The 20,944-nt window shown below is 40.0% G+C and overlaps 1 protein-coding gene across 2 annotated transcripts in view; it reads left to right on the forward strand.

The window, feature by feature from the left end:
• The window catches only part of ADGRA3 (adhesion G protein-coupled receptor A3), a 119,874-nt gene that overhangs the window by 81,483 nt on the left and 17,447 nt on the right, over positions 1-20,944 (forward strand). For both annotated transcript variants that reach the window (XM_045018366.1, XM_045018367.1), the window contains 7 exons: positions 418-579; positions 865-1,068; positions 3,875-4,088; positions 4,314-4,522; positions 15,781-15,905; positions 16,958-17,081; positions 19,894-20,039. In XM_045018366.1, coding sequence (XP_044874301.1) covers positions 418-579; positions 865-1,068; positions 3,875-4,088; positions 4,314-4,522; positions 15,781-15,905; positions 16,958-17,081; positions 19,894-20,039 — 1,184 coding nt within the window. The remainder of the gene's footprint in view (positions 1-417; positions 580-864; positions 1,069-3,874; positions 4,089-4,313; positions 4,523-15,780; positions 15,906-16,957; positions 17,082-19,893; positions 20,040-20,944) is intronic.

A 20,944-nucleotide genomic window follows, 5' to 3' on the forward strand; every position in this document is an offset into this window, starting at 1 on the left:
TACCATCGAAAACTACTTTTAATTATTGAATATATTAAAGTTGAAGTTGATGGTGGCCCTCTTAAATGTCTCATGCTGTTTTGCCTTTGGAGTATAGTATTGCATTTATCTGACAGAAGGGGAAAACAAAATATATTGTCTTAAAAATAATGCTACAGCAAGGTAAATATCTGACTCTTAAAAGCCACTCCAGTAACTCATACCTGACAAATAATGGTTGATGGTGGTAACAACTGTGGTTTTTTTTGTTGTGTTTTGGTTTTGTTTTGTTTTTTTAAAGATGCTGACAGTAGTATTGGGTTTCCAATAATTCTGTCTTGAAAAGGATCTTATGCTGCTTATTGATGTGCCAAAAGATGAATTACCAAAGCTGACAGATTTCTTGTTTGGTGTTTTCTTATTTCTGTCCCATACTAGCTCGGTGATGTGATGGTGGACATTGCAAGTAACATCATGCTAGCTGATGAACGTGTTTTATGGATGTCACAGAGAGAAGCCAAAGCTTGCACTAGAATTGTTAAGTGTTTACAGAGAATTGCTATGTATCGACTAGCAAATGGGGCTCAAGTTTACTCAACAGTAAGCATAAAGTTCCATTAATTTAAAGTAAACATTTCTGGTTTATTTTGAAATGTGAATTTTTTTTCATACTTAATAGATTTTGACATTGTCTGATTTATGCTTTGAGGTCTAGAATATTTGGGATTCCTAAAAGGAAAAAAAAATTATTCTGACCAAATTAACCTGATAGTTATACAGAATGCTGTTCTGGTCTTTGTATAAAATTAATGTGCAGAATCCTATGAAGATTGTTTTTATGTGGTATAAAGTTATTTAATGTTTATATGATTTTTCTTGTCACAGTACTCTCCAAATATTGCTCTGGAGGCTTATGTAATAAAGGCAACTGGCTTCACGGGGATGACATGCACTGTATTTCAGAAAGTGGCTGCAACAGACCGTACAGGACTTTCTGACTATGGGAGAAGAGATCCAGATGGAAACCTAGATAAGCAATTAAGCTTTAAGTGCAATGTTTCAAATACACTGTCAAGTTTGGCACTAAAGGTCTGACACTCATTGTTTCTATAGTGACTTGTAAGACGTAGAGATTAATTGGTTGGAAAGCAAGCGTAAATTGTTTCCAATGTTAAAATATTCTTACTGCATTGTAATACAGAACAATTATTTAAGAACAAGGGCAGAGAAGCTATGAGAGGAATAAGGAGGTTGGTTTTGTGTTGCTTTTGGCTTAATTACTTAAAACAATTCTTAACAGACTAGTGTCTACATTAAAAAAAAAAGTACCACCACCACCATACTCTCAGGCTATATCTACACTACAGAGTTCTGTCGATAAAAGTTATGCCTCTGTTGCATGTCCATACTATGTTCTTTGTGTTGGCAGAGTGCTTCTACACTGGAAGCTCTTGTATCAACATAGAGAGCAGTGCACTGTGAGTAGCTATCCCACTGTGCAACTGGATGCAGGGTGCTTTGGGAAGGGTTTGCAATACCTCGTGTCTCTTTTGCCGACAGAACTGTAGTGTAGACAAGGCATTAGACACGTACAGGATTTCAGCAGCATGGAAATTGAATTACCTCCTGACCTCTCTTTAATGTTCAGTACATTTGTGATTAAATGCCAGTGTAGCTTATCAATTTGCCATTTCTGCTTAATATTTTGGACCTTCGCTGCAGATATGTACTGTACCAATAACTTGTATACAAAATTGTAGATAATGCCCAGTGCTTGAATTATGGGGGGAAAAAAGTAGGAGGACCCCTATAAGCAGTCCTTCAGGGAACATGGAACGAGGTGCCAGAGTATCCTCTGGCTGGCTCTTGTGCTGCTACTCTTTGCTCTGCCAAGCTGAGTCTTCTCCCCGCTGCTCTAGCCTCCCACCGCCACTTCTGTCCTGCCTCTTTTTCTACCCCAACTGCTTCCTCCTCCCTTACCAGTTAAATCCTGCCTTCTGCCCCTGCCGCTAATTCTTCCCACCTACCCCTCCTGCCCTGCCCCAAACTCCCCGATTTCCTTTGCCTGTTGCCCCACCATCTTCTGCTCCTGCCTCTTCCCCCTCTCAGGCTCCCCGTGTTGTACCTATCACAGCACTTCTTCAACCCCCACTACCACTTACACTGGTGTGCCTTTTGCCCCTGCCTCCCCTCAGTCTTCTACACTCAAACAACCCCATCTTCCCTGCTCTAGTCCTGCCTCCGGCTGCGCCTGACACCATCCTGCCTCCCTACACTTGCCCACCATCTTGCCCTGCATCCACTCTGACTCTACCTCACCCCACAGAGCCCTCTCCCAGTGCAGATCTCCTGGAAGGGAAAAGGCTGGATTTTTGCTCCCCTCATCCCCCAGGTCCTCCTGCGGTGACTGTTCTATTCGCTGTCCTCATTCCCATCTTGTAGGTTCCCCCAGTCCTCCTCCCTGCCCCGCCCATCTCTGGAAGCAGAGTGGTCAGGACCATACATGACAGGCATGAACTGATCTCTGCTGAGCAGCTGGCCAGGGCACTGGACAGCACCTCTCTCTTGCTGATGGTTTGAAGGGGCTTCTCCAGAGTGGGCATTGGATTCTAGTATCCACCAGTAAAGTGCCAAGCATACTCAGTGGGACCTGCTTGCTCTCGTCAGGGGACCCCTTGCCCCTGCAGTGGTGGTGCCAGAGTTGCTGATCAGTCCAGCATATTCCTACTCACTTTGCAGACCCTTCCCTCTCTGTGCCTCCCCACCATAGGTTTTTGGCACGTGTTGCTGCTGCTCTCTCTGAAGCTCCTGGCCCTGCTGCTGGCCATACAGGGAAGAAGTAAGGGGGCCAAACATGTCCCCCGGTGCCTTTGAATAAGTCAGAAATGGTGTAGCTCCTAAAAGTAGTAAGGGGGCGCAGCCCCCATAAGTCCCTCCTGTAATTCAAGCACTGATAATACCACTCCAAATGAAACAATTACAGCATTTACCTTTACATTTGCCTGTGTGCATGTTTTGCATTTGGCCTTGCCTTTTATGTCTAGCTCCCAAGAGATCTCCCAAAACCTTCAGCAAAGGCGCTGACTGGCATAGCCCTGAAGCACCCAAAGAAAAAAATTAGTGGGTGCTTAGCACGCAACAGCAGCCAAGCTCCCCACCCCTCCCCTCAGTGCCTTGCCCGCCAGTGGCCCCGCTGATCAATTCCTCCCCCTCCCTCCCAGCGCCTCCCACCAGCCGCGTTTCAGCTTTGTAGGAGGCGCTAGGAGGGGGCGGAACTGGATAGGGAAGGGGCAGGGGTTTGGGGGAAGGGGTGGAGTGGGGGCGGGGCCTGGGTTGGAGGGGGAGGGGGTAGAGCACCCCTACCCCACCCCCCCAGTGTAGAGAGGAAGTCAGCACCTATAACTATAGGAACTTGTTATTAGCAATTTGAGCTTTACTGGCTACCAGAAAGGAAACTATGTACAAAATCTCCCGCCATCTTAAGAACATAAGAACGGCCATACTGAGTCAGACCAAAGGTCCATCTAGCCCAGTATCCTGTCTTCTGACAGTGGCCAACACCAGGTGCCCCAGAGGGAATGAACAGAACAGGTAATCCTCAAGTGATCCATTCCCTGTCGCTCATTCCCAGCTTCTGGCAATGATTAACAAATAATTCCATATTAAAGTTGTGTTAAGATTTTTAGTTAAAGCATGTTTTGGTGGATTATTTGAAGCACTTCTCTGTCCAAAAAAATAATTACAGTCCTGAGCTCTGTATAAACTTTGCTTCCTTCAGACACTGTTGCGCGGAAGGAAGCCCAACAGTGATGAATTGGAGGAGCTGCTAAATAAGACTAAAAAAATCCCCTTTTTGTTCAGAGATTAATACTACTTAAAATCTGTTTGTTTATAGAACACTATTATAGAGGCTTCTATTCAACTGCCACCCTCCCTTTTTACACAAAAGCAGAAAAGAGAAATTAGACCAGCAAATGAGTCCATCTATAAGCTTCAACTTATTGCATTTCGCAATGGAAAACTTTTCCCAGCAACAGGAAATTCAACAAATCTGGCAGATGATGGGAAACGACGTACTGTAGTAACACCAGTTATTCTCACCAAGATAGGTTTGTTTTTGATTATTATTACATTTGTATGACCCTTAGAAAAATACCAAAGCGTTAGAAGCCTGATCCTTGACATCATATTCAAGAGGTGTGCTAATGTTGTTTCAATTAGTGCACTTCTAAGAATCAGATATTATCCAGCATTAATATTTACAGTGTGTATTGAAAATTAAACATTTAAACATTTTTATATAAAATCAATTCCATATTTTTTTTTCCAAACAGATGGTTTAAGCCTTGCCAGTCACCACATTGCTATTAACGTGACACTGCGACGTATTGCTCATGGAGCAGATGCTGTTGCGGCACAATGGGACTTTGATTTGCTCAATGGACAGGGAGGATGGAAGTCTGATGAATGTCACATTATCTCTTCAGATGAAAACATTACCACCATTCAGTGCTACTCCCTCAGTAACTATGCAGTCTTGATGGTATGGTATTTTAATTTAATCAGAAATAAAAAAATGTTCAGGAAAAATAGAGAAGTAAATGTTTTGCTTTTAGTATAATAAAATACCGTGGGAGTGGGGGTATTCTCACACTAACGAACTTCAGAACAATTTTAACGTGTTGTTTGTATTGGTTTAGATGTTGGTATAAGGTCTGGCTGAAAATGGTAGACTGGCAACACTAAATTTTACTGCAGAATATTTTAAAGACACAATAGGTTTTTCTTATGAAACGTTTCAGTATGGTACTGAGATATATAAATCTATTCTAATGAAGTAATAATTGCCAGTCTGCTTTTGTGAACTTTAGATTCTAGGTCTAACAATGACAGCCTCAAATGAAGAATAGTAGGCAGGAGAGAAAATAATAGGAAATACTTCTAGGCAACAATAGAACTTGTCAGGTTAGTTTTAGTGTCCATGGATATGAGGTTTTTGTCAGTTTCTACACCCTGGTTTAGAGCCACTGAATGAAGATTGGTGTAAAATGCCTATTCATCTGGTATTCATGATCATACTTCCTGGAAAAGTGAATGAATATATGAATATAAGAAAAAAGATTATGGTGTTTAGTTACTACACAAGTCAAAGTACAGTATTTGTTAAAGACATTCCTACAAATATTTTGATTTGAATGTCTCCCATGTATTGAGCTCAGTAAAATGATTACACCAATTCTGAAATACAGTGGCAGGAATGAAATAGTGAATTGAGGGAAGTGCCTTCCTCATAGTAGGTTATCTTTTTGTGACTGCTTGTTCCCAGAAGACCCCTTCTCTCTAACTTAGTAAACAGTTGCTATTCTTCCTAAATCTATGTCTCCCAAAATATCACCCAAGGTGAAACAGTACATTTTGTTTCTGACAGGTAAAGCAACAGGGACTCTGCTTGTCTGCTTCCTTGTGCTGCTCTGATGGTTCCTACCACAGAGTTATAAGAGCAGACCTCTAACAATCGAAAGTATAGATTGGGATACAAAATTGAGAACATCAGTATAAGAGGAAATGGTGTGAAATACAATAATAAATAACATTTAGAAGTTACACTTGCAAAATTACATTGCATAGAGGTATCATTATCAGTATTTATTACATTTGAGATGCTACATATGGTCTTAAAAATAAGTCAAACATTCTCACCAAATCATGTTTTGAAGGAAAAAGAATAATTTGGGATAAGTAATGCATGAAGAATGTGGTGGCTTTTTATTACTATTTAGCAGAACAAACAGTTAAACTTTAAAAAATATATATTTAATAAAAGAGAAGATTAAATGGTAGAAAACCAAAAAGCAGGTTTTTTTAAAGGGGGGGACTTGGTAAGATTTGGCGTGATGCCCATAGTTTATGAAGCCTTTTAAATGGGAGACAGCTTAAATGAAAAGTTTCTATTTTTGAATGGTTGAAGGTACTTTCATCAGTACAATCCTAGAATTGGATACTCTATTCTTTTAACTTACTTTTTACATTTAATCCTGTAAAATGTAATAGACTTTTTTAAACCTGAAATATGTTACCTACGCTTGTTCAACTTATGTTCAAGGAGGGATTTTACTTCAAGTTAAATATAATTCTGCCACCTGGAGGAAAGAAAATTAAGGAGATACACTATCTATATGTTTGCATAGACCATTAATCTGATTAGATTTCTATATTCACACATAAAGATTACATAGAACATTGTTGCTATGAGTGCATACACAAAATTAAGTTTCCACAGGAAACAAATATTTTGAAAAGGTTTAAGGTGACAAAGCTAGAAAATGACACTCAGTGCCTGACCACAACTTTAATGAAGAAAAATTACAAGTGGGCTTTGTTGTAATTTTGTATTTTGACAGCAGAGCTGGGAGAAAGTGGTGTTTCTCAATAATGAGCTTGCTTGTTCAGAGACTTCTCCTACAGCTCTAACTTTCCCTTATAGAAAGGGTGATTGCGTGATTTTTCTTCTCTTAAATTAATTGTTTATTATAGTGCCATTATTTAAGGCTTTAATGTTGATGGACAAATATCCAATATTTAGAAAAGCATCAGAATTTATGGTAGTTTTTCAGAACTGCCACATCATTTGAGCAATTACCAAGCAGGTATTGATCTCGCTTTACCTTTTGATACAATTGCTCCATTTGACAACCTTTAGAGATTGTAGATAGTTTACCTTTTGTTTTTCAATTAATGGTTTTTGTTTAACTACTTTCTAGTTGTGAAGACTGTAAGACACGCAAGCAATATCTTATTCGTTATCTGAATCCCAGTACTTTGCATTTGTACATGCAAGATTATGGGATGTGGTGAGACCACTGTGCTAGAGATGTATAGGGAAATATTATCTCTATTTTCTCCTGTAGTCTACCTCTCTGTATGTATTTCAGAACATTAAACTACATCTTCTCTACATCTACACTAATAATAAGGAGACTGTAACAGGGCGGTACTCACCCCTGCGGCGCCTCCTCCTGGTTACTCCGGGAATTAGCTCTTCTTCCAGTCCGGAGCGCCCTCTGCAGGCTGGTGATCCACCTGTTTTGCTCTCGGCCCCATGTCCCTCCCTGGACCTGGTGCCCTTTTAACTATAACTGGGTCTCCTCCTCCCAGGGGAACCCCCACCCTACTATCCCCGCTTTGCCTCAGTAGTGGCCACTGACAGTCATGGTCTAGCCCCACACCCTGGGGGCAGACTGCAGCATCGGCCCACTCATCACAGGCAAAAGGGGTTTGGACCTGCTGTTTTACCTACTCCTGGGTTGTCCCATGCAACACCCGGTACCTCTTGCCCTTTTCTAGGCCGCAGCCTGGGGCTTTTCAGGCTGGAGCTTCCCTAGCTCCTCAGCCCTTCCCCAGCCCTGCTTCACCATAGGTACCTTCTCAGCCTCTAAGCAGCCAGGCCCATCTCTCTCTGGAAGCAGAGAGAGACTGCCTGCTCCCGGCTTCCCTGCCTTCTTATAAGCCCTGTTCAGTTTGGGGCGTGGCCTCCAGCTGCAGCCACTTACCCAATCAGCTCAGCCAAAAAGCCCCTTCCCAGGGCTGTTTTAAAGCCCAAAAGGGCAGGAGCGGGTAGCCACCCCGCTACAGAGACCCTGTATTGGGTGCATACCCAATTCTAGCTGTTTAATAAGCTGGAGCATAAGTATGATTTTTATATAAGTAATGTGTATAACAAATGTTCAGTGAATTCAATAATTTGAACTAATAGTACAGGAAGCTTCATGTGGCTTGGTGAGTTCTGTGGGCTATGAAGTGCTTGCAGTGGAAGGAGCCCATAACCGCTGGCAGGTTACAAGTGTCCTTCAGTTTCATCTATTTAATTCTAGTTGTACATGTCCAGAAACACCCAGACACAAGAAGAGTCTGTCACAGATTTGCCAATAGAAACAAAACTGCTGAGAACCATGATCTGCTGAATTTAAGACAAGATAGTACTGGCCAAGCAGTAAATCCTGCCAATGCTGGAGAATCAAAGTTGCAATGAAGTTCATCTGAAATGAGGTATTTTTACAGCTAAGGTTAAGACAAGAATTGGATTCTGGAATATTAGAATACTTTGGAGCACAGGGAGGCTGATCAAGATTATCACAGAAATGTAAATCTTTGGCATAAGTATTCTTGGACTGAGTGAGATGAGATGGACTAGATGAGGCAAATTATCATAGGAAGAGACGATGGTTTTATAATCTGGAAGAGAAGATGACACACCAGGAAGGCACAGTCTTATTACAAATCAAAGAAGCGTCTAAAGCACTGAAGAATGGGAACCTGTAACTCTAGAATGTTGACTGCACGCTTTGTGATGAACCATGCAAAAAGTCACAGAGTTTGTGTTATGCGCCAACAAATTATACCGATGAACAGATCAGGCTGTTTCTATGTAAGCTTGCAGAGCATCCTTGGCAAGATCAATACTTATGACATTGTTAACCTTATGGGAGAGCTAAATGCACAGGTTGGTGGCAATAATATTGGATATGAGCGCATTATGGACAGACATGGCATCCCAGGGCAGATTGGCAATGGAGAACATTTTGTCCAGCTCTGCAGCCTTAACAGTCTTTGTTTTGGGGATACACTGTTTCCATGTGAGGAAAGAGACAAACTGACATGGAGATCAAATTATGGCTTCACCCAGAAACAGCTTGTTCATATTGCCATCAGTATGCTCTGGAGATCAATGCTGGCTGCCAGGGTATACACGAGTACTGAGTTCTTGTTATTGGAACAATCAAAACTAAAGCAGGTAACACCACGTGAGGTAGAGGATATGTATGATACTAGAAAGTTAGTGGATCCAGAAGTGAAGACACATTTAAGCTGTTGTTTATCCATAGATCTGAATAGCTAAAGATATGGATGGTCATAGAAGAACAGTGACTGCTACCAGGATCACAGTAGAGGTAAGAAGATCTAAGAAAAGAATGGCTCCAACCAAATACACAGAGGCTTTTTGAAGAGAGGAAAGAATTAAGAGAATTCAGGAAGAATGAGACAGCAGCAAAAGAGCTATTCTGCAACAAGAGTATGCGGACAAAGGGAAGCTAAAAAATCAGCCAGAAGAGGTGAGAGAATGGATGGAAAGCAAAGTAATAGAAGCCAAGGAGCCATACAAGAGAAGAGATTCTTAAAAGCTTTTTCTAGTCTCCAGACAACTGTCATCACAACTCTTAAACTGTTGTGGCATTGTGAAGGCTCAAGATGGTACAATTTTAACCACAGAGGAAGGACAGAAAGCCCATTGGATGGAACATTGTAGCTGGTTGAGTACAGCCTGGTAATCTTTAACACACTGAGGGATCTGAAGAAATAGCAGACTTACCTATATCAGTAGAAGTAATTGCGTTTGAGGAAGTAACTTGAGGAAGATAAGGGGTAAGACACCAGGGTATGATAAGATAGATGCTGAAATGTTAAAAGCTGGAGAGGCAGTGATGGCGAAGTATTATGTGCAGGTTGTACAGAACGTTTGGGAAAAAGAGAGCTGCCCTAAAGACTGGAAAAGGTGTCATCTGTAGAAATCCCTAAAAAGAGTGACCAGCTAATTTGTGTTAACTGGATCTGTTTGTACCTGGAAAGTGTTTTGCATTATTATTTTGAGTAGGATGAAAATAGCTGTTAATTAAGTACTCCGGGAAGAACAGATTAGATTTTGATCTTGTTGTAGGTAGTGTTCAGACCAGATTTACACCTTGAGAAGACTTACAGAAAAAGGTTTTAAATACCAGCAGAAGATGGTTTTTAACGTCCTTGATTTTACAAAAGCATTTGATAGTGGCCCCAGAGAAGCCATCTGGAAGATCCTGATGCTATGGAATTCCAGCAAAGATTCTTTCTTAAGGTCTGATCCGAACCTCATTGACGTCAATGAGAATCTTTACATTGACTTCTGTGGGCTTTGGATCATGCTTGTATCCTGTTGCAATATGCATACTTAGAATATTTCCTCAGAAGACAGTTCTTGCTGCCTCTAATAAATGTTATTCTCCTCCTCTGAGTTCCCCTAACATGTCACTGTCTCCTGTAATGTGTTCATTCCAGAGGCTAAATTGCTGGGACTCTTGGGTGTGTTTTGGTTTTTGATGCCTTATTGCACTGTAAATTCCTGTCTGATTTTTTTCGTGCAAGGCTCTTAGTGTTATTGCTTGCCAGATTTTTACCTCCCATTTGGGTCAGATTATTTTCTTCAGAAATATTAGCTTGAGTTGTTCCAAGTAGTAAAAATTCCATCAGATGGAATGAGACCATTTTTTTTATTGAAGTATTTTATATGTAATGCTGTATTAAAATGACGTTTTGGTTGCAAATTCAAGCAATTCAAAACCAGAATTAATATTGCTCATACAACCTTAATTATGTCCCTGTGCGTGTATGCAGTATGATAGTCTTTAATTACATGATCATAACCTATTTATACTATAGGATCCCTGCCTCAATTATTGGACATTATGGACTGCAAAAGAGGCAGAGGATTACAAGAGGGGAGAGAGTATCTCCTGTGAATAGGGTGTTGGATTCAATCCCAGGAGAGTCGAATCCTATTCATGGCTCTGCCACAAACTTTCTATTTAATGGTTGGAAAGACTGTCATAGTACATATGCACAGAAGGACCAAATTAAGGTTGCATACTGCATGAACCAGAGGGTCCACTTAGAGGGACTGGCTTAGGTTCCTAGGCAGGTCAGCTGATACCACCTAGACATTCCTAGTGGTTATGTCCCAAGTTATTTATTGAAAAAATGTGATCCAGTATCCATTTTATAAATGTATTACAGTTAATAAAGATAAATTCAAGAAAGCATGTTGCCAAAACAAATGTGTATATTATTGCCACTAAACTGTTAAATAATATAATTATCCTATTAAAGTCAGGTCAATGAGTTAACAGTGATAATGGATTGAATCAATGAGTCAGATCATCAGATTAATAGCACAAAAGCCAATCCTTGTAAATCCCAAAACAGGAATCTAAGGAGATAGCTGTGTGTTTAGTTATAAACCCCAATTGAAGAACTCAAGGCAGTGAAATCAACAGAGCTGGTTAAATGTTTTAGTATCAGTTTTACTATTTAAAACAAAACTATATACATCAAAGTCATGTATCTGAGCCAACTGAGGTTTCCTCCTTAGATTTCACTATTCTTTTTCGAGTGCTGGTCCCTGTGTGTATTCCCTGTGGGTACACGTGCATTCCATGTGCTTGGAGCCAGAGAATTTTGAAAGCAGTGTTCATTGGTTCACACATGTGACCTTGCTCACCTTGTGTCTCCGACTGAGGAGATAAAGGATAGGGCATACAGACCACCTTCCAGTTGCTTCTCACCGCCGCATGGCCTGGGTCGGAACCTCCAGTGTCTGAAGCTCCAGTGTCTCCTTTATCTGTGAATATATTTAGATATATGTAAATAATTTTTATAGTTCAGGTTTTCAGGTTTTTGTCTGATAGTTTGTATTTTAGAGTGAGTGAGTTAGTCTCTGTTCCATACCCCCACAAGATCCATCTCCGGAGCAAGGGAGTCTGCCCCCCTAGATCCCTTAGTGGGGCCTTGCAAGGAGAGCAGGGAGCATTCTCATAAGCATGAGGCTACTTTGAAGAAGTATGTTATGATTCCTGATGTCAGATTTGTGTCCATTTATTCTTTTGCGTAGAGACTGTCCGGTTTGGCCAATGTACATGGACACAGATTTGACATCAGGAATCATAACATTCAAAAACCAGTGGGAGAACACTTCAACCTCTCTAACCACTCAGTGACAGACTTGAAGGTGGCAATTTTGCAACAAAAAAACTTCAAAAACAGACTCCAAAGAGAGACTGCTGAACTTGAAGTAATATGCAAATTAGACACAATTAACTCAGGCCTAAACAGAGACTGGGAATGGTTGGGTCATTACACTAATTGAATCTATTTCCCTATGTTAAGTTCTCCTCACACCTTCTATGGGTCATCTTAATTATCACTTCAAAAGTTTTTTTTCTCCTGCTGATGATAGCTCATCTCAATTGATTAGACTCTTCCTGTTGGTATGCATACTTCCACCTTTCATGTTCTCTGTATGTATAAATATCTCCTGTCTGTGTGTTCCATTCTATGCATCCAAAGAAGTGAGCTGTAGCTCACGAAAGATCATGCTGAAATAAATTTGTTAGTCTCTAAGGTGCCACTAGTACTCCTGTTCTTTTTGCGGGTACAAACTAACACGGCTGCTACTCTGAAGTTTATACACACACAAATGAGTTACAGTCTTACGTTTCAAAAGGTAATAGAAACTTCTATAATAAGCAAGCTGTATATGTCCTTCGGGGCTAACCCACGCCAAACACTGGGTATCTTTTGCTTATGCTTAGTAATCCTTGCCCTTCTGAGTCCAAATAGCATAAAGATACAATTTTTTTTCTTGTCAGGGATTTTTATTCCCTTCCTCCAGAATTCAAGCTGATGGGATGAGTACATATGCACATCTCCTCATGGATGTGGCGGGAAGCACTCAAAACAAAGTCTGTCTTTTGTTCTCTGATATTTCACAATGGTTTGTCTTTCTATGATCCTTCCTTTGCTGGGCAAGAGATAACACTTACTGTGGCAAACTAGTATTTCATATTTGGTAGTGCTTCTCTCCTGACCAATGGTTTACAGTTACAGAGCAAACACTTAAATATTACCTTATAACATGGGATGCAGCTATCATAAGTGAGATTAATGCACACAGCAACTTACAGCATTTCATAAAGTCTAAACATATTCTTACAAACCTAACACCTATTTTAACAATTCTAACACAGACCTGAGAGAGACTGTTTTCCAGCTATGAATTTCTCAGTGCTCAGTTGAGGCCTAAGGGGTTTGACATGAACTGGCACCTGGTCTGCCAGAGTCACAGGTGTCTACTTGAGATTTCCATCCACACATTTGCAAGACACTATGCCTTGGTACAGGACTCCTCAGCTAATGCTTTTTTTGAAATGTCAGTCCTTCATTCGTCTCTTGCATGTACAATCTCTCACCCTCCTCTTTGAGTACTGCTTGTCAGTCACCCACAGTAGAGTAAACATAGGAACCAGCACTCAAAGAATGAGAGAGTTACTTACCTTATAGTAACTGGAAGCTCTTTGAGATGTGGGGGCCTTATCTATTCCACTACCCACTCTCCTTCCCCTCTGCTTTGGATCTTCTCTGATTTGAGATAAAGAAGGAACTGGAGAGGTGGTTGGCCCACCTAGCCTTTTATCTCGTCAGTCAGAGGCATGAGGTGAGCCAGGGCCCATGTGTAGACCAACGGATACTGCTTTCAGAATTCTCCGGCTCTGGGCACATGGCGTGTGTGCATACCAACACTGGAATACAGATAGGGGACCATGCATCTCAAATCTCCATTTACTGTAAGGTAAGTAACTTTCTCTCATTTATAATGGCTAATCTATTCTCCCCGCTCCAAAAAAACAAAAACAAAATCCACAAATACAGACTTTAACAAAATACTCTGAAAAGTGGATGTTTAGCAGCTCTCACTTAAACTGTAGCGGACAGCTTGCCTTCTCTGGACATTTTCACAGAACACCATATTCAAAGATTTTACAACACAGCATTTTAGGGCTATTTAAGTTTGGGGACTGTTCTTTCTCATAAGATCTTTACATGCAGTAATACATGCATGCACTCAGCCACACATTCACACCCTAAAATAATAAAAAGGACGGGCCAGCTCCCAGCTAATAAATACAAGACAAAAAAATAAAAAGAGGGGGGAAAAAGAGAAAAAGGAGTTAGAGCCCTTCAGCTCTCGTGGCTGTGAAACTCATACAATATAGGAGTTTGTAAATTAAGTCAAGGGATCAGGCAATGAAGTAACTGTCATGGTACTTCATGCTTCCAGGGTCTTTGGGTACTGGGAGACTGGTCAGGCCCATGGTTTTGACTTCCAGGGAGCTAAGAATGTCAGTCTCTGATCAGGTGTCTTGCTGGTCTGAAAGACTACAAGTCCTTTTGCATTTACCTTGTATATCATTGTGGTTCTAGCTTGCTGCCCCTTACATCCGAAGAAGTGGGTATTCACCCACGAAAGCTCATGCTGCAAAAACATCTGTTAGTCTATAAGATGCCACAGGATTCTTTGCTGCTTCTACAGAACCAGACTAACACGGCTACCCCTCTGATACCTGCCCCTTACAGTACTTCCCATAGGGTCTCTGGGCCTTGGGTGTGAAATACGCCTTGAAGCCCTAAAACATGGTCCCTTCACATCGAAATGGCAAGTTTTGGTCAAATGTGAGTCTAAGAAAGTCACACTTGAGACAGCAGTTTCCTTAAAATATCCATTGTTGTGACCATATGCAGTGTGAATCCTGAAATATCAAAAATGAAGCCAGCTTTGAGGGAGTTGCCCTAGTTCAGTCCTCCAGGTAAACAGTTCAGTGAAACGTGGTAACAGCATCCAAAAGAAGGCCTCAAAAAGGTTCATCTAAAAATTGTCCAACAGAAGCAACCATTTCATCATGCATTCCTCAGCATTTCTTTATTGTAAATTTAGATATGTCTTGACAGCTGTCACATCTTTTCCTTTGCAACAAGAGAATTGGTGCAGTTGTTCTCAAAGCCGGTCTGCCGCTTGTTCAGGGAAAGCTCCTGACTGGTTTGTTTAGCTGCCACATCCTCAGGTTAGGCTCCCACCAACGTCCCAAGCCAATGGGGGCTGCGGGAAGGGCGGCCAGCACATCCCTTGGCCCGGGCCGCTTCCCGCAGCCACCATTGGCCTGGAGCGGTGAACCGTGGGCAGTGGGAGCCGTGATGGGACGAACCTGCAAACATGGCAGATAAACAAACTGACCCGGCCCATCAGGGGCTTTCCCTGAACAAGTGGTGGACCGGCTTTAAGAACCACTGCTTTAGTGTAGTTTCACTTTAAGTTTATACTAGCTCTGTATTCTCATATACACTATTTCTCACAATAAGCAATTTTAATTCTAACATTTCCTGAAAAGTTTTGAATGCTTAACTGTGCAACCTCAACATCCTTTTAATGTAACTTTTATTATTTATTAATATACATACACAAACTCATCTATGATTCTACTCATTTTGTCACTATCAGTACTAAAAAAGGACACACATACAGCAATTTAGTGGTTTTGGAATATCATACTTAAATTTCAGGTCTCCATATCTGTACCCTAAAGAGTTGGTTTTTAGTAATCTTAACCATTTTACAAAAAATGTGTATATTATTGTCAGTTACTGAAATGTAATACACCACTACCTCGATATAACGCCACCCAATATAACACGAATTTGGATATAACGCGGTAAAGCAGTGCTCCGCGGGGCGGGGCTGCGCTGCGCACTCCGGTGGATCAAAGCAAGTTCAATATACCTCCCAAGGACAGCGTTATATTGAGGTAGAAATATAGTAATTCAAATGACTTTTTTACTGCTTGTGCTAACCAAACACACATAAGTACTATGTGTGTTGAAAGTATTTTAACAATAAAGTAGGTGAATTCCTAATAGCGCCATTGCAGATTGCTTACTTAATTAAACTTGAATACATGAAGTTAAGATGTTGTGTTAAAGCTTTTATTATTCATTCACACTGAAACTGCAGTGACTTGCAGACTTGACTACATGTTTACTATAGGACTTGAAATATATTCCCAGTATGTTCTTTTGGATTTTAAAATGAAAGTCCCAGTTACTTATTTTGCTCATCACCAAAGTGGGATAAAAATGCTGACTAATGCCACTTTTTTTTTCTGTCAGGATTTGGCAGGAGGTGAATTGTATACCCAACCAGCTGCTCTCTTGCATCCAGTTATTTATGCTACTTCTATAGTTCTGCTAATGTGCCTCTTGATGATCATAGTCAGCTATATATACCACCATGGGTAAGAAATAAAAATAATGGAGATTTATGTAATGCAGATCTCAAGTTACACTTACTCTGAGACTTATTGTATGAAATCAAGCAAATATTAATATAGAGAGACTTGGAAGGATTCAGTTTTTTTCCCCAGTAAATGTCAGTTTTATCACACACGTACATACAAACAAAATATTTCCATTAATGATGATCAAAGTTTACAGATAGGCAAAGTAAGACACATACTGCTTGAGAAGTTCAGAATTTGATTCAAGGCTGTCTTTAAATATTTACTTTGTATATTTTGACATGTGCTGTTGACAATTTGCTTTTAATGGTTATAAATCTTTAACTGTTTGAATCTCAGTGTCTCTTGTCACTGAATAATAGTCTGACAACCACCATAATTTCCCCGAATGTGAATGTGAAAATCAAAGAAAATTGAAAAAATGCTTAAAAATAAAAATCAATATAGAAAACAATTGAATTCTGTGAAGCCTAAATGTACATCAGTGTTAAGAATTACTAGCCCAGGCATATATGGTATTGAGCCCTGTCAAAATCTAATTTTTAAAAGGCCAGCTTCAGACTTGTACACAGTTCAGAATGTTGTCATGTATTATCCTTTAAGTTATGAAATCCTACAGAAAAGTTGTCTCATACATGCCTCTCAGACATACCTTATCACAAAGAGTGTTTTATATACTAAAGCCGAAATCTTCAGCCAGACATCCTTTTTGACTGCCACATTTTGTACCACAGAATTGTATCTGAATATTTTGCTCCTGCAAACAAATTGTTGGTGCAAATATCAGTGATTAAATGGAAATGGATTTGACAACTAAGCCTTAATACTATATATGCCTACATTTCTTTCCTCCTTGTACATGAAGTAAGAAACACCTCTTTAGAATTAAGGACCAGTTTTTAAAGGTATTTGAGCGTTGCAGCGCTGAGCACAGCAATGCCTAAGTCTCATGTTCAAAAAGGATTAGGTACTTAGAAGCCAAGACTGTGTTTCTGAAAGATAAGCATGCAATGATGTGTTATATAGACTAAAATATTTTTCTTCAACAGTGTGATCAGGATCAGCGTTAAAAGCTGGCATATGTTAGTTAACCTGAGCTTCCATATTTTCCTGACATGTGTGATGTTTATTGGAGGTATAACTCAGACCAAAAGCACCAGCGTCTGCCAAGCAGTAAGTAAACATAGAAGTAAGATTAGAAATGTAAGAAATTGTAATAAAATATAAATACATGACTCATGGCTATTTTAAAAATAATGAATTACGGTCATGTTTAAGCAAATATTTGCTCAATTATTTTACCCTGATTTCTGCTGAGAAAGCTAAGGCAAACCCAAAATTTGCTTAGCAACAGTATATGGAAATTATTTAAATCTGGTATGTAAACAGAGTATGGATTTTTTTTTCCAATCATACCTGATTCCATTTGAGGAAAGAAGTTACCAGCTTCATCACTCCTCTATATGATTTGCAGACCAGCAATAACTTTTGACTTCAGATGGAGGTTTCATATATCTTCATCCACTCCTGAGGGAAAGAATTGGAGCCAGTCTGAAAACTGGAAGATTAATAGGATTGGGTGGTGAGAAAGAGAATACATATTTGTTTTTCTAAAGTTTTGGAGGTAGTATCTCAAGTTCCTTTATGTAGTCGTTTTATTTCTAAAGGCTATCAATTATAAAATCAATTGTTTCAAGAACTATCAGTGGTTTGAGCAGTGGCTTGCTAAACCCAGGGTTGTGAGTTCAGTCCTTGAGGAGGCTACTTAGGGATCTGGGGCAAAATCAGTACTTAGTCCTGCTAGTGAAGGCAGGGGGCTAGACTTGCTGACCTTTCAAGGTCCCTTCTAGTTCTATGAGATAGGTATATCTCCATATATTATATTAAATATGGTTTTGAATGCCACATGAAAAAAAAGTAGTAGAATATTTAATTTTTCCTACTACATGATCTCTTCAGGTTCCTTCCAGCCCTACAGTTCTATTATTCTACTTAGAATGAGAAAGTGACTTCTCATTCCTTCCCTTTTTAGGATTTGTTTCCGCTCCAAAGACCTGTGGTTTTTATAAATAAAAGCCACCAGTTTCATCTGTTCTGTGATTTTCTATAATTTCAGAGTGTTCATTTTATATAGAGTTTGAGTGTTCGTAGCTCTACTGATACTGATGTTTGAGCTCAGAAGGTGATGTCTAAGCCAGTTTCAGGGTTTAGCTGTAATAGCAGGTGCCATCTTGTATCAATGTCAATTAAATGTTTCTTGAATTTTTTATCATTTCTGTTTCTTACATCCATTTTAAAACTCACTCTGAATATTAGGACACCCTCTGGTGACTCCTGGAGTGGCTAAAGAAAATACTTTTCACGACACATTCATTTTCCTTTTAATTTCCTGTATATAAGGTTAACAATTCAATAGGACAGCATAGGTTCAATAAAAAAAATGCTCAGCCTTTTCCTGCTGCTGCCCCACTGCCGGAGCCTTGCCCTGCTGCTGGAGTCTCTTTCTCTGGAAGGGGAAGGCCTCTAGCAGCAGTTCCCTGCTGCAGCCTTTCCCCACTCCCTCCCATCTACCGGAGCCTTTCCCTACTTCCAGAGTCTTTTCCTGTGGTAGGGAAAGGCTAGAGCAGTAGGGAGGCAGGGTGACACTATACTGTTTAAAAAAAAAAAAAAAGTGGAGGAGGAGGAGGCACATCTTAGACAAGTAGAGAGCCATGTAGGGTATATACTCAGGCACATACCCACACCCTTTATGTGTGTCTTTACTCGGCTAAACCATGCCTCACTGTCTGCACTGCTGTTTATACCTGTGCTAGAGGAACTACACGTGTATGTACTCAAAAAAAGGGTGCAGTGTAGGTGCGCGCACACTCTCACACTCCCGTCCTCCAGCAAACGATGCATATCATTTCTACCTTTTTTGTTGCTGTCACTAAAGTCATGTGTGAATTCTGCTCCCCTGCAGTCTGTTCATTTCAATAGAAGTGTGAAATTCAAAGTTTCAGTGGGCACAGGCAGTTTTTTTCTTTTTCTTAAACACTACCCAAGAAATTTGAATTTTAGAAAAGCAAATGGTCCATGCACCTTTAATGTTACATACGTAAACACAAAAAGTCTGAATTCAGCTACTGTTTTCCTAATAATAATTCATACTCATTCCATGAATCTATTAATTTGAATTACTAAGACTGTTAAATTTGTATCCAAATATATGTACTGGGGCTCCTGGTTGCCTTATATTAAAGTCAGTGGGTTACCAGTTTCTGGCCCACTACATGCAGTGTCTACAAGATAGTTACCACAAGAACCTTACTTTTACTGTTCCATCACTTCTTGGTATTTAAATGTCTAGTCGTAACATATTGACATTTTAAAAAACTTGTGTTTCATAAGATATAAATATATTTGGTTTATAACAAATGTTATTACATTTGTGAATGATCTACCTGTTTTTCAGTTTATTTTTAAATGCCTAATTCATTCATGTAAGAAAGTCATTTTAGGTGGTTTGTCATTTAAAACTAAGCCAAAATAAAACAAAAATATTCTGTAGAAGAGCTGAACTTTAAAAAAATTAAAGTACATTAGGTCAGTGGTTCTCAAAGCCGATCCCACCGCTTGTTCAGGGAAAGCCCCTAGCAGGCCGGGCTGGCTTGTTTACCTGCCGCGTCCACAGGTTCAGCTGATCGCGGCTCCCACTGGCTGTGGTTCACTGCTCCAGGCCAATGGGGGCTGCAGGAAGAGGTGCGGGCCAAGGGATGTGCTGGCTGCCCTTCCCGCAGCCCCATTGGCCCAGCCAGTGGGAGCTGTGATCGGCCGAACCTGCGGACGTGGCAGGTAAACAAACTGGCCCGGCCCACCAGAGGCTTTCCCTGAACAAGCGGCAGACCGGCTTTGAGAATCACTGAATTAGGTGCTGTATAAATAATTATAAAAAAAAATTTTGTCTGAACTAGTAAAGCTTGTGTTTTTAACATTTATTTTCAAGGTTGGGATAATTCTGCATTATTCTACTCTTGCCACAGTACTGTGGCTGGGAGTGACATCGCGTAACATCTATAAACAAGTTACTAAAAAAGCAAAGAGGTGTCAAGATCCTGATGAGCCGCCTCCTCCACCTAGACCAATGCTCAGGTGAGAGCACTATGTTGTTTAATGTCTGCTTTATCGTTTGTCTTTCAGTTAGAATTTCTGAAGTAGACTAAACATAATTTTGGATGCTTTGAATGAAATGGGAAATAGTATCATGGGAAACATCCAGTAACACAGTGCTATAATATTTGGCACACCTACAATACCTTTGATGCAAGGCTTTCAAAGCCGTTTCCAAATTATTAATATAGGCCCCAAAACAATCATGAACTTGAAAAAGAGGATCATTCTTATTAGAGGAGGGTGGTATTCCTGTTTCACAGATTAAGAAACTGAGGCACGGAGTCATGAAATTATTTACCCAAGGTCCTACATGATAGCAGTAGCAGAGGTGGGATTGGGATTTTGGGGTGGAATTATCAAAAGTGCTCAGCTTTGACCTCACACTGTTCCCATCTAAGTTGAAAATCTCACCCTACATCCCCCAGACTCCTAGTCCTGTGTTTTAAACACAGGAATTATTATTTTTTTTTTAATTTCAATTCAAGATGAAACTGTTCAGCAAATTCTCTGATTAGAGAGAGAAAATTAGAGAAAAGATTAGAGAAGAAAAATGTGTTAGACATGCTACTAGTACTTGGTAAATAGGAAAATTACAGGAATGCATTTCAGTTAAGATTTTCTTCATGCCTTCTAAAATTACTGAAATATAATTATTTTTTCTTCAAGTAAATTGTCGTGTCTTGTTTACTTGAAAATACGATTTTAATCTAGCATTAAAAGTTTTTATTCCAGAGCTATGCTGAACTCATATCAATATTAATTAAACCTTGCTAACCCAGAATTCTCCACAAGGTGGCAGAAGTTGATTGGCTTTGTTTCCATTTAAAGCCAAATGAAACACTTATTTCAGAAATTTGATAAGTCAGTAGCTAATATCCAAGTGC

This window comes from Mauremys mutica, chromosome 5 (assembly GCF_020497125.1).
Source record: "Mauremys mutica isolate MM-2020 ecotype Southern chromosome 5, ASM2049712v1, whole genome shotgun sequence".
In the NCBI taxonomy this organism is placed as follows: domain Eukaryota; kingdom Metazoa; phylum Chordata; order Testudines; family Geoemydidae; genus Mauremys; species Mauremys mutica.